Source organism: Bufo gargarizans, chromosome 4 (genome assembly GCF_014858855.1).
Source record: "Bufo gargarizans isolate SCDJY-AF-19 chromosome 4, ASM1485885v1, whole genome shotgun sequence".
Classification (NCBI taxonomy): domain Eukaryota; kingdom Metazoa; phylum Chordata; class Amphibia; order Anura; family Bufonidae; genus Bufo; species Bufo gargarizans.
In genome coordinates, this window is record NC_058083.1 from 347,936,318 (window position 1) to 347,950,586 (window position 14,269).

At 45.4% G+C, this 14,269-nt stretch overlaps 1 protein-coding gene across 1 annotated transcript; it reads right to left on the reverse strand.

The window, feature by feature from the left end:
• Positions 1 to 205: 205 nt before the first annotated feature.
• Positions 206 to 3,903, reverse strand: LOC122935429 (P2X purinoceptor 7-like). Its single transcript, XM_044291195.1, has 5 exons — positions 3,820 to 3,903; positions 2,415 to 2,492; positions 1,464 to 1,535; positions 973 to 1,343; positions 206 to 437 (listed from the first exon to the last, which is right to left on the reverse strand). The coding sequence occupies exons 1-5, from the start codon at positions 3,901 to 3,903 to the stop codon at positions 239 to 241; spliced, it is 804 nt and encodes a 267-aa protein (XP_044147130.1). The 3' UTR covers positions 206 to 238.
• Between the last annotated feature and the right edge of the window lie 10,366 nt (positions 3,904 to 14,269).

Here is a 14,269-nt window from a genome sequence, read left to right on the forward strand (position 1 = left end):
GGAGTAATCCGTTCTAGAAGAATGAGTTTGGAGTGTTTTTCTGCATAAAAAAAAAAACATATTGAATAAACAAAATAATTATATCACATATCAAAAACTAATTTATAAATTATTTATTTAGAAATAAATTATTAGAAATATTAGAAAATATAACAATTACAACAACAAATCAGTAGCATAATGTTTTAACAAAGAACTATATAAAATAAAATAAATACAACATGGTTTATGCTAACTTTTAAAAATTCAAATCAAAATCTGCTGAAGCAAGGGGAACATCCTGATAGTATCGGAAACAAGTATATCTTCCTTCTGGGTCTGGAAATGTCTCCCTTATTCTTCTTGTTACACAAGAGGGAATAGGTATCCGTACATGTTTTCCAAGAAATCCATAGATCCAGGTAGTAAACTGCCGATATGCTGTTAGTCTAAGACAGCTTAAAATAAAAAATAAATAATTAAATTAGGTGATACATTATGCTTTTAGCTATATTGCATACTATTAGAAACATCATATTCCCTTACACTGTGAATTTTGGTTACCAAGAAGAAAATATACTAATATGATAAAGGGGTATTCTATTTTAACAAAACGGGGGCCAACATTGTCTGATAGGGTCGGGTACCACGTCTGCAACACATAAATATATTGCAAACGTGGGCCCATAAGTAATGGACGACGTCGCGTGCATGCGCAGCCGCCCTCCATTCTTTTCTTTGTGGCCTCCGAAAATAGTCGCGTAAGCGCTCTGCTATTGTCAGAGGCCAAAAAGGAAAAAAAAGGCGTGCCGCACAATCGCGGTACCCCCGTTCATTCACTTACGGGGTCACGTTCTCAATATAGCTTTGAGTCTAAGCCGTTGGAACCACGCCTATCAGACAATGGTGGCATATACTAGTGATATGCCCACATTGTCTGAAAGTAGAATAGCCCTAAAAGCAAAGAGTAATATATGTTATAACTGTACATACTTTGGTTTTCTATAATCAATACTTCTTCCATAATTGATTGTTTGCGTAATCATTGCTGTCACCAAAGTTTCTTGATCGAGACATCGCAAACTAAATTCTGTGTTTTGGGTAACACATGTGACGCTTTTAGGCAGGAAATGCTCCAAAACCTCCAACTCCAAGCAACAAATTGATTCTGTCACCGATTTCATGGCTGTACAATTATGACATTTACACCACGTCACATTATTCAGCCGTTTTTCTGGGTCTGGTTCAGGTCCTGGACGTTCTTCACCTGGAGCCCATATAGGGTCATTTTGAAAGCAATAATCTGGGCCTGGATGTAAATCCTTTGTTTTTTTTTTCATTCTGCTCAGTAATTCTTGCAGTTCCTTTTTATATGAAAGAAAATTATATAAAAGTATAAGGAATATTGGTAAGTCGTAAAGGACAGTAGACTATCAACACTGACAAGTTTAGTAGCTTTCCAAAAGATGCTTTGTAATGCATACCTCATCATCCGCTTTCTGACGATTAACAAAACTAGTCTCCAAATCATCCATACTTTCTTCTAACTCAGATATCTAAAAAAAAAAAAAATTTTCAAAAATACATAAAAAACAAAACAAAACATTTACAAACTATTCTTTCCACGGCCTAATAAAATAAATAAATAATAGCACTTTTTGCATGTCAGGAACGCCGTTACCATTCAGGGCAAAAGGACCAGGAAGTGGTGAAGACTTTGTACTCATCGCTTCCTGGTCCTCGCAGCTCTGCTGTGCAGGGCTGCGCACAGGAGTGAGTTGATCTATGAGTTCACGCTGATCACAGCCGACTGCATGAGAATAGGATCGTCTTCGTTCAGGAGCAGGAGAGGACATATTTTTTTTTTTTTGCAGATCTTATGGGCTCATGAGGAGCTGGGGGGGCTGATGAGAGGCGCGGGGATGGCCGATATGAGGCACAGAGGGGGACTAATGAGAGGCGCGGGGGGGCTGATGAGAGGCATGGTGCTATTATCTGAAGTGTGATTGGGCATCAGTCATATTCGGGTCTTATCTAAGGTAGTATTGGGGTTTTAGTAACATTTGGAAACTTATAGGGACAGTTAGCTGAGTTCTGATTAACATTGTGGATCTGATCCGAGGTATAAAGATTTTTTTTTTTTATTATTGTCCCCCTTCTAAAACATAGGCGCATCTTATGGGCCGGTGCATCTTATATGGGAAAATATAGGATACTTTTTAGCTCCAGCCGGCCTCCCCTGCCCTTTTTCGAACGCTGTGTGCTTTTACGTCACACGTGGGCACTTTGGTGAGTTCACACACTTATTTTTAACACGACTTGACACCTGCACATACGGGTGTGTGTATCAGACCTAAATCACATTTTAGAAATACAAATGTATATCTCCTTTACGTTATTCACTTTTGTTCATTCTGTAACAGACATGTATTTACCTGTAGAGAAGACATGGATACATCTAGCAGAGACGAATCCAATTGGGAATCCTCTAAAAATATCTCTTTTCTAGCAGCCTGTAAAAATATAATGAGAATTAGGCACATCTCAAAAAAAAATATTGGTGTAAAGTTGAGGAATATACAGATGTAGCAGAGCTAATCATGTGTCAAGCATCCACAGTGATAGAGGGGGAGGGGATTAACAAGATAGGACAGATAAAGAAAACTCCAAATTTAGATGACATAGGGGGAGGGGAACAGTGTAATGTAGCAGAGATATTCATGTGTCGCAAGCATCCACAGTGTTAGAGGGGGAGAGGATTAGCAAGATAGGACAGGTAAAGATAAGTACAAATCCAGATGACATGGGGGGGGGGAGAGGTGAATACACTGATATATTTCTAAGTTTTATGAATGTTATGTAGCAGAGCTAGGTATGCGCTGGTACCTGCGCAGTGATTGGTGAGGTGGGGATTATCAATATATGTCATATAAAGAATGGTGGAGAGATATTACAAGTGTAGGACTGACATAAAATGGTTATGTAGCAGAGCTAGGTATGCGCTGGTACATTCTTAGTGATTGGTGAGGTGGGGATTATCAATATATGTCATATAAAGAATGTTGGAGAGATATTACAGGTGTAGGACTGACATAAAATGGTTATGTAGCAGAGCTAGGTATGCGCTGGTACATGCTCAGTGATTGGTGAGGTGGGGATTATCAATATATGTCATATAAAGAATGTTGGAGAGATATTACAGGTGTAGGACTGACATAAAATGGTTATGTAGCAGAGCTAGGTATGCGCTGGTACATGCTCAGTGATTGGTGAGGTGGGGATTATCAATATATGTCATATAAAGAATGTTGGAGAGATATTACAGGTGTAGGACTGACATAAAATGCATATGTAGCAGAGCTAGGTATGCGCTGGTAAATGCTCAGTGATTGGTGAGGTGGGGATTATCAATATATGTCATATAAAGAATGGTGGAGAGATATTACAAGTGTAGGACTGACATAAAATGCATATGTAGCAGAGCTAGGTATGCGCTGGTACATTCTTAGTGATTGGTGAGGTGGGGATTATCAATATATGGCATATAAAGAATGGTGGAGAGATAGGGTAATACACTGATATGTGGCTGAGTTGAATATGCACGTTATTACTCTAATGTAGTACAGCTCTAATGGTAACAAATCTGCATCTGTGCTGTTCAGTGTTTTTTTTTTTTTATAGGAGACAAAAAAACTAATCATATGGATACTAGCAGACATGCATTTGGGCTGCAGTAAATTACAGTTTCTGCTGCACAGATAGGCTTTGGAATAGATATGAAAACTTTTATGTGTAGTTAGTATTCAGGTCATCTAAATGGTAGTCTATAAAATCACTGACCATTGCTCCACGGATTGATGAGTCCACAGCAGGAGAGATGAGCTTCACAGACACTTCCTGGTGCCAGCCAGACTGGTGAGTCATACTTTTCACATGAACGAGCACGTAGGAATCAGCTCTCAGTGTGATGTCATAAGGAGGCGTGGCCGTCCTTCACTCTAGCTGCCTAAGCCCGCCCAGCCTTATCTGCACAAAAGCAGGAAGTATCCAGCAGAGTGACTCCAGCTCAGGATGAATTAGCAAAGTGGGACAACCCCTTTAAGCTAGAAATACAGCCATAATTGAGGCCTAGTCTGGATCAGTGCATGTGAGATACACCCTGTACATACTGTCGTTCTATTCTGGTATTAGAGCATCAAATAAGGCATGTGGCCTAGGTTGTGGTGCTGCTGGTGGAGCTCCTGTTGCAGGGAGAAGATGTGGTCGATCTGTGCCAGCTACAAGAGATTGAGTGCACCGATGCCCAACCACTTATCTTTCAAGATGAGTACATGGGAGGACCATCACAGCATGTCTCGGATGATTACAAAACACAGGTGCCAACTGCTGGGGGCTTTCCAAAGTGTGCAGACCGACAAGAAGGGCATGGGTGAAGACTGGGTAGAAGATGATGTGGAGGACGATGAGGTCCTCGACCCCACATGGTATCAAGGTCATGCGAGTGACCTATGTAGTTCGGAGGAAGAGGCGGTGGTCGCACAGAGCCACCAGCACAGCAGAAGAGGGAGCAGGGTGCAAAAGCGGAGCGGCTGTCCTCTAGACAGCACGCCTGCTGTTGCCCACCGCAGCAAGGGACCAAGCACACCAAAGCCAGCTCTAAGAGGTTCCCTGGCATGGCAGTTTTTCAGACAATGTGCCGACGACAAGACACGAGTGGTTTGCACGCTGTGCAATCAGAGCCTGAAGCGAGGCATAAACGTTCTCCACCTGAGCACAACCTGCATGAAACATAGAAACATAGAATGTGTCGGCAGATAAGAACCATTTGGCCCATCTAGTCTGCCCAATATATCTGAATCCTATGAATAGTCCCTGGCCCTATCTTATATGAAGGATAGCCTTATGCCTATCCCATGCATGCTTAAACTCCTTCACTGTATTTGCCGCTACCACTTCTGCAGGAAGGCTATTCCATGCATCCACTACTCTCTCAGTAAAGTAATACTTCCTTATATTACTTTTAAACCTTTGCCCCTCTAATTTAAAACTGTGTCCTCTTGTGGTAGTTTTTCTTCTTTTAAATATGCTCTCCTCCTTTACCGAGTTGATTCCCTTTATGTATTTAAAAGTTTCTATCATATCCCCTCGGTCTCTTCTTTCTTCCAAGCTATACATATTAAGGTCTTTTAACCTTTCCTGGTAAGTTTTATCCTGCAATCCATGGACCAGTTTAGTAGCTCTTCTCTGAACTCTCTCTAGAGTATCTATATCCTTCTGGAGATATGGCCTCCAGTACTGCGCACAATACTCCAAGTGAGGTCTCACCAGTGATCTGTACAGCGGCATAAGCACTTCACTCTTTCTACTGCTTATACCTCTCCCTATACATCCAAGCATTCTGCTGGCATTTCGTGCTGCTCTATTACATTGTCTTCCCACCTTTAAGTCTTCTGAAATAATTACTCCTAAATCCCTTTCCTCAGATACTGAGGTCAGGACTGTGTCAAATATTCTATATTCTGCCCTTGGGTTTTTACGCCCCAGGTGCATTATCTTGCACGTATCCACATTAAATTTCAGTTGCCAGAGTTCTGACCATTCTTCTAGTTTTCCTAAATCCTTTTCCATTTGGCGTTTCCCTCCAGGAACATCAACCCTGTTACATATCTTTGTGTCATCAGCAAAAAGACAAACCTTACCATCGAGGCCTTTTGCAATATCACTTATGAAGATATTAAACAAAATTGGTCCCAGTACAGATCCCTGTGGAATCCCACTGGTAACATGACCTTGTTTTGAATGTTCTCCATTGACTACAACCCTCTGTTGTCTGTCACTCAGCCACTGCCTAATCCACTCAACAATATGGGAGTCCATGCTCAATGACTGCAGTTTATTGATAAGTCTTCTATGTGGGACAGTGTCAAAAGCCTTACTAAAATCTAGATATGCGATGTCTACTGCACCTCCACCGTCTATTATTTTAGTCACCCAGTCAAAAAAATCTATAAGATTTGTTTGACATGATCTCCCTGAAGTAAACCCATGCTGTTTTTCATCTTGCAATCCATGGGATTTTAGATGTTCCATAATCCTATCCTTTAATAGGGTTTCCATTAATTTGCCTACTATTGATGTCAGACTCACTGGTCTATAGTTGCTCAATTCCTCCTTACTACCTTTCTTGTGAATGGGCACGACATTTGCCAATTTCCAATCTTCCGGGACGACTCCTGTTACTAATGATTGGTTAAATAAATCTGTTAACGGTTTTGCCAGCTCACCACTAAGCTCTTTTAATAATTTTGGGTGTATCTCATCAGGCCCCTGTGACTTATTTGTCTTCACTTTAGACAGCAAACTTAGAACATCTTCCTCTGTAAAGACACATGCATCAAACAATTTAATAGTCATCCTTTCTAGTGGAGGTCCTTCTCCTTCTTTTGTAAAAACTGAACAGAAGTATTCATTAAGGCAGTCGGCTAGCCCTTTATTCTCTTCTACATACCTTCCGTCCTTTATTTTTAATTTAGTTATTCCTTGTTTTAATTTCCTTTTTTCATTTATATATCTGAAGAATGTCTTATCCCCTTTTTTCATAGACTGAGCTAGTTTTTCTTCTGCCTGAGCTTTAGAAGTTCTTATAACTTGCTTGGCCTCTTTCTGCCTAATCTTGTAGATTTCCTTATCTTCATTGCTCTGGGTTTTTTTATAATTACAAAATGCTAGCTTTTTATTTTTAATGATTTGGGCCACTTCTGCTGAGTACCACAGTGGTCTCTTCCTTTTTTTGCTTTTACTGACAAGTCTAATGCAATTTTCTGTTGCCTTCAATAATGCACCTTTTAAGTAGTCCCATTTCTCCTGGACTCCATGTAATCCGTTCCAGTCTGATAAGGACTCATTTATGACTAATTTCATTTTTGAAAAGTCTGTTTTTCTAAAATCTAAAACTTTTGTTTTTGTGTGGTGGGACTCTTTCACAGTTCTTATATTAAACCACACTGACTGGTGATCACTAGATCCCAAGGTTTCTCACTAGATCCCAAGGCCGGGCCGGGCATTTAAGTGCTAAGCACGAGCTGCAGTGGAGTAGACACCTCAAAAACCAAGAAAGGACTCTGGCTCCTCCTGCTTCCTCTTCTGCTGCAGTCTCGACCTCTTCATCCACCTCTGGAGTGACAGTGCCACCTGCCACCCCGCAAACAGAGGATCTTCCAGCAACACCACTACCTAGGTCACCAAGCATCTCCACAATGTCCCACGGAAGCGTTCAGCTCTCCATCTCCCAAACACTGGAGAGGAAGAGGAAGTATCCCCCTACCCACCCGCGATCCCTAGCCCTGAATGCCAGCATTTCTAAATTACTGGCCTTTGAAATGCTGTCAATCCGTCTGGTGGAGACGGATAGTGTTAAATGCCTTATGGCGGTGGCTGTCCCACAGTACGTCGTGCCCAGCCGCCACTACTTTTCCAGGTGAGCCATCCCTTCCCTGCACAACCAAGTAGGGGACAAAATCAGGTGTGCACTGCGCAACGCCATCTGTGGCAAGGTGCACCTTATTACGGATACGTGGACCTATAAGCACGGTCAGGGACGTCATAGCTCCATAACAGGAAATCCACCTCATAAATCAATTTTATTTATTTATTTGGAAGTATTTTATTTTATGTCATTTCACAACTTTGTCAGTTACATTTTCGGGTGAAATTCAACAATTTGTGGGTGTGATGTACCACTGCTATACCTATTAGACCGGTAGAAAAAAAATTGTCTGTTACATTTTGGGTGAAATTCACAAATTTTTGGGTGTAATATACCCCTCCTCTACCTAGTTGACAGCTTAATAAATTTCAATAACTTTTCTTTTACATTTTCGGGTGACAATAAACTTTTTTTTTCTGTCATAGACCCCTGCTCTACCAAGTAGACAGGTTAATACATTTCTGTAATTTTTCTGTTACATTCTTGGGTTGACATTTTACAATTTTGGACGGGAATAAACCCCTGCTCTGCATAGGTGACAGGGAATAACATTTCTGAAATTCTTCTTTAATTGATGCGCGCCACCTCCTTTCATTCAATGCTTAAACTTTAACAAGTTGTACCTCATTTGTGCTTAAATAACTTTTCCCACCTTTGCGCTTCAGTAACTTTTCCCACCTTTGCGCTTCAATAATTTGGCACACATTTGCACCTCAATAACTTTTCCCACATTTGAGCTTCAGCAATTTGTCCCCGCTGGTTGCCAGACTTGATCAGCAGGATCACCTGTTGGGTCGGTTCGCTGTGGCGTTGCAAACCCTGCTTGAACGCACGGCTCATTTAGCTTCCGTTGCCGATGGGTCGGTTGTCGCTCCTGGGCCCGCTCCTACTGCCGCTCCGGTTGTTGCGCCAGAGTCTACCCCGACACCTGTTGCTGCGCCTGCGGTGTTTCGGGGTGTGACCGGTTCTGCCCCCCTTCCACAGCGCTTTGGGGGAGAGCCAACTCAGTGCCGAGGTTTCCTTAACCAGGTGGGCATTTACTTCGAGTTGCTGCCACATGCCTTTCCTACTGAGAGATCAAAGGTGGGCTTCTTGATCTCGCTGCTCTCGGACAAGGCCTTGGCCTGGGCCAGCCCTTTATGGGAGAACAACAATCCGGTGGTTGCCGAGTTTTCCGGTTTTGTTGCTTCTCTTCGGAAGGTATTCGATGTGCCGGCTCGTGCTGCCTCTGCTGCGAAGCTCCTTATGTCCATCAGACAGGGTTCACGCTCCGTAGCTGAATACGCCATTGAGTTTCGTACCCTGGCAGCAGAGGTGGGCTGGAATAATGAGGCTCTGGTCGCTGCTTTCTCTCATGGTCTCTCGGATGCCTTGAAGGATGAGGTTGCAGCTAAGGACCTACCTGTGGAGCTCGAGTCTCTTATTTCTTTCCTGATTTAAATTGACACCAGACTCAGGGAGAGACCTTCCTTTCAGTAGAGCCTGCGGAGGCCTTCTAACAGATTGGCGCCTACGTTTGCTGTCCCACCCGTGCCTCCCTCTCCTCCCACGCCTCCTGGGGATGACTTGTCTGGGGGTGAACCCATGCAGCTGGGGTTTTCTCGCCTGTCTGAGGGGGAGAGGGTACTCCGGAGACGCGAGGGCCGATGCATGTACTGTGGTCTCGGTGGGCATTTTCGGTTGGCATGCCCGAACCGTCCGGGAAACGCTCACACCTGAGATCCTGTCGGGGGCAGATCTTGGGTGGAGTCTCCTCGTCCCCGGTTTCCCGTGTTGACAAACCACTGATTACTGTTGTCCTCTCCTGGGTCGGGGGCTCGGTGACGACCCAGGAGTTGGTGGACTCTGGTGCTGGTGGTTTGTTCATTGATAGTGTGTTCGCTGCCGCCAATTCCATTCCTCTGCAGCCTCGAGGTTCCCCACTGGCTCTTGAGGCGATAGACGGCAGACCCCTTCTGCCGCCACACGTGACTCATGAGACCCTTCCAGTGGGGATGGCCATTGGTGCCGTTCACAGAGAGTCGGTCTGTCTCCAAGTTATTTCGTCTCCACACTACTCGGTGGTCTTGGGGTACCCCTGGCTCCAGAAGCATAATCCGACTTTCGATTGGAGATCGGCCGAGATCCTCTCGTGGTCACCGCAGTGTGGGGCTAGTTGCATCCATGGGCCTGTCAAGTTGCTGTGTACTTCCTCGGACTCTCTGTTGCCTCCTGAATACGAGGAGTACCGGGATGTATTCGATAAGGTGCGTGCGGTTGCCCTACCTCCGCACCGCCCATACGATTGTGCCATAGAGTTACAATCTGGTGCCGTTCCTCCTCGTGGAAAAGTCTATCCACTGTCGGTAGCGGAGAATGAGGCCATGGAGGAGTACGTGAGGGAGGCGCTTTCACGCGGACACATTCGCAAATCCTCGTCCCCGGCAGGGGCTGGATTTTTCTTTGTGAAAAAGAAGGGCGGTGAGTTGAGGCCTTGCATCGATTACAGGGGTCTCAATCGCATCACGATCAAGAACGCTTACCCGATACCCTTGATTTCCGAGCTGTTCGATCGCCTCAAAGGGGCCACGGTCTTTACCAAACTCGACCTGAGGGCGGCATATAACCTGGTAAGGATCAAGGCGGGCGATGAGTGGAAGACCGCGTTTAACACCAGGACCGGTCATTATGAATCCTTGGTTATGCCCTTTGGGTTGTGCAATGCGCCCGCAGTCTTCCAGGAATTCATCAACAATGTTTTCCGTGACCTGTTGCAGCAGTGTGTGGTGGTCTATTTGGATGACATCTTGGTAAATTCTGAAACCATGGAGGCCCACATTCTGGATGTCAGACGAGTGTTGCAACGGTTACGAGAGAACAAGCTGTTCGGTAAGCTTGAGAAATGCGAATTTCACCGATCCCAGGTAACCTTCTTAGGTTACATCATTTCCGCTGAGGGGTTCTCCATGGATCCTGAGAAGGTTTCGGCTGTCTTACAGTGGCCCCAGCCCAGTGGTCTTCGTGCCCTGCAGCGCTTTTTGGGCTTCGCCAATTATTATCGGAAGTTCATCAGGGACTTTTCCATGCTAGCCAAGCCTCTCACGGATCTGACCAGGAAGGGCAGTAATCCCCAGGTCTGGCCGCCCGAGGCCATCCGAGCTTTTGAGGCTCTAAAGTCCGCCTTTGTGTCGGCTCCGATTCTGTCGCATCCCAACCCTGGGTTGCCGTTTGTCCTCGAGGTGGACGCGTCTGAGACGGGAGTAGGCGCACCCCTGTCTCAGCATAGAACACCAGAGGGTCCTCTGCTTCCTTGTGGGTTTTACTCCCGGAAACTGTCTTCCGCGGAGTGCAACTATCAGATTGGTGACAGGGAGTTATTGGCCATCGTGCAGGCCCTTAAAGAATGGAGGCACTTGCTCGAGGGCTCGGTGGTTCCGGTTCTCATCCTGACGGACCACAAGAATCTGACCTACCTCTCTGAGGCCAAGAGATTGACACCATGTCAGGCTAGATGGGCTCTGTTCTTGTCACGTTTTAATTACGTGGTCTCCTACCTACCCGGTTCCAAGAACATCAGAGCGGATGCCTTATCACGGCAGTACTCCGAGCTGTCCGGGGAGGAGTCGATTCCGACTTCGGTCATACCTCCGAATCAGATCCTGGCCGCCATTCGCACCAGCCTGACCTCTCCCCTGGGTGAGCAGATTTTGGCGGCTCAATCTGGTGCTCCCTCTGGGAGACCCAACGGCAGGTGTTTTGTGCCTGAGGAGTTGCGCACTCGGTTGTTGCGAACCTACCATAACTCCAAGGCCGCGGGGCATCCTGGAAAGAATCAGCTGTCCTGGGCTGTTTCACATCTGTTCTGGTGGCCTTCTCTACGTTCCGACATCGCCGCATATGTAGCGGCATGCTCCGTTTGTGCCCAGAGTAAGTCCCCTTGGCACCTTCCGTTGGGCCTTTTGCAACCCATAGCCACCGGGGAGCGTCCATGGTCACACCTGGGGATGGATTTCATTGTGGACCTCCCTGCATCCCGAGGCCATACGGTCATTCTCATGATAGTGGATCGGTTTTCCAAAATGTGCCACTGTGTACCTCTCAAGAAGTTACCCTCTGCACAAGAGTTGGCCTCGATTTTTGCCAGGGAGGTCTTCCGTTTGCACGGTTTGCCCAAGGAGATTGTGTCGGATCGGGGGAGTCAGTTTGTGTCCAGGTTCTGGCGCGCCTTTTGCTCCCAGTTGGGGATTCATCTCTCTTTCTCATCGGCCTACCACCCTCAGTCCAATGGGGCCGCAGAACGATCCAATCAGGCCTTGGAGCAATTCCTTCGTTGCTATGTCTCCGATCACCAAGACAATTGGGTTGACCTCCTGCCTTGGGCTGAGTTTGCCAGGAACACGGCGGTGAACTCTTCCTCTGGGACGTCTCCCTTCATGGCCAATTATGGGTTCCAACCTGCCGTGTTACCGGAGGTATTCTCTCCCCAGGATATTCCGGCTGTGGAGGATCACCTTTCCGTCCTACGTGCTTCTTGGGTACAGATCCAGAGGTCCCTTGAGGTCTCTGCGCAGCGCCAGAGACTCCAGGCTGATCGCAGACGAGTGCCCGCTCCTTCCTACCAGGTCGGAGACCGCGTATGCTTGTCCACCCGCAACCTCAACCTTCGAGTGCCCACTCCCAAGCTGGCGCCTCGCTTTGTTGGTCCCTTCCGAGTGCTTCGCAGGGTAAACCCGGTAGCCTATGCCCTTGCGCTTCCTCCTGGCATGCGGATCTCCAACGTGTTTCATGTCTCCCTCTTGAAGCCACTGGTGTGTAATCGTTTCACTTCCTCGATTCCTCGGACTCGTCCGGTCCAGGTGGGCAATCGTGAGGAGTATGAGGTGAGCAATATCCTGGACTCACGCCTGGTCCGCGGCCGGGTGCAGTTTTTGGTCCATTGGCGTGGTTATGGTCCAGAGGAGCGTTCCTGGGTTCCCTCCGCAGATGTCCATGCTCCTGCCTTGCTCCGAGCCTTCCACGCACGCTTCCCTCAGAAACCGTTCCTTACTCCGCGGAGGAGGGGCCCTTGAGGGGGAGGTACCGTCATGGTCTTACCTCCTTGCTGTTCTCCTTCATTTGACATGTGCTGGCGGCCATCTTGGTTTCTGGGTTTCTTGTAGCCTCCCACCCTGCGGCTCCTCCTTCCCACTGGGAGGAGCTGGATGCCTAGCTCATATATATAGGAGGTCTGTGGCTTCAGTTCCCTGCTTGGTCCTCCTGTGCTCACATGCTTCTAAGACTGCTGCTGCTTCTGGTTCCTGATCCTGGCTTCGTCTGACTACCCTGCTGATTCCTGATCCTGGCTTCGTCTGACTACCCTGTTGGTTCCTGATCCTGGCTTCATCTGACTACCCTTCTGGTTCCTGATCTCTGGTTTCGCAAGACCCTGCTTCGGTTTAGCCATCCGTTTGGACTTTTGCCTTACAGCTTTATTTTCAATAAAGCCTTCTTATTTCCACTCATCTCTTGTTGTACGTCTGGTTCATGGTTCCATGACAAATATACAAATCACAGGGTCTTCAGATATTTGAACCTTCAGAATTGAATTGACAGTCTCTACTATTTCTATCCAATATCTGACCAATCTTGGGCATCTCCAAAAACAGTGTATTAAATTGGCACTCTCTCTCCCACATTTTATACATTTATCCGAGACTCTCAGACCCATTTTTTTCAATATCCATGGGGATCGGTGCAACCTGTGAACCACGAAGAACTGTGAAATCTTGTGTGAACCCCTATCAGAAAACCCAGAGTAACTTCTCAGGGCATCTTTCCATTTCTCTTCCGTAAAAGATTGAAGTTCGTTTTCCCATTTTTTTTTGGCAAGTATTATGATCCGTTTCTTTTTGACCTCCTATATCTTTTTGCAGTTCGCCCTCTTTAGTGAATTTATACATTAGATCAGATTTTTCTATTCTATATCTATCGTGCTGTACAACTGTCCGCAACGCATTCCTAAGCTGAAAGTATTTATAGATATCTTTTTGGGAGATCCCAAATTCTCTAACCAGTGTATTAAAGTCTTTCAGTTTACCCTGTTCGAATATCTGGCCAAGGTATTTTATCCCTTTTTTTTCCCAATCTATATAAGACTTAATCGTTTGCAATTCCTTAAGATTTATATTTTTCCAGATAGGTGTGTAGTGCAAAAACCCTGTAATATCTAGTGTTTTTTTAATCTCTAACCATATATATTCCAATAAATTTAATATTCTATGGTGGATGTCACTTGGGCACCTCTTCATAGGTGACAGTAAAATAAATTTTAAGAAATAGTCTGTTACATTGTCAGGTGACATTTTTCAAATTTTGCCGGATAGAAACCCCTGCTCTGCATAGTTGACAGTGAATAAAATTTAAGAAATTCTTAATTAATTGATGCGCGCCACATCCTTTTATTCAATGCTTAAACTTTTCAAAGTTTTCCCACTTTTACCCTTAAATACTTTGTCCCATATTAACGTTCTATAATTTTAAATTTGAAAAAATTAATCCTCCCTTGGATGTGGCCTCTCTTTCTCACGCTCCCTCTCCAGCATGGAACCCTGAGTCGTTAATAACCGTGATCAACATGGTAGGCTCAGAAAAGAACACCAAAAGTTGATAGAAAAGATATCCAAATGGCTGGTGGACGTCACAGGGACATGCGATCAGACAGAAGTTAGCTAGAGTCAACAAAGCGGCAGCAGGGCTTCTCCTGGCTAACGTTTACAAATCAAAAATACCACAGTGACATTCCCGAGATTTTTTTTATTAATCATTCCAATAACAGGGCATCTTAAG

Coding starts and splice junctions, on each gene's coding strand:
- LOC122935429 (XM_044291195.1), bottom strand. CDS start 3,903: ATGACTCACCAGTCTGGCTGGCACCAGGAAGTGTCTGTGAAGCTCATC. Junction 1,536..2,414: donor TATCCATGTCTTCTCTACAG/GTAAATACATGT, acceptor TTTTTTTTTTAG/ATATCTGAGTTAGAAGAAAG. Junction 1,344..1,463: donor GTCAGAAAGCGGATGATGAG/GTATGCATTACA, acceptor TCATATAAAAAG/GAACTGCAAGAATTACTGAG.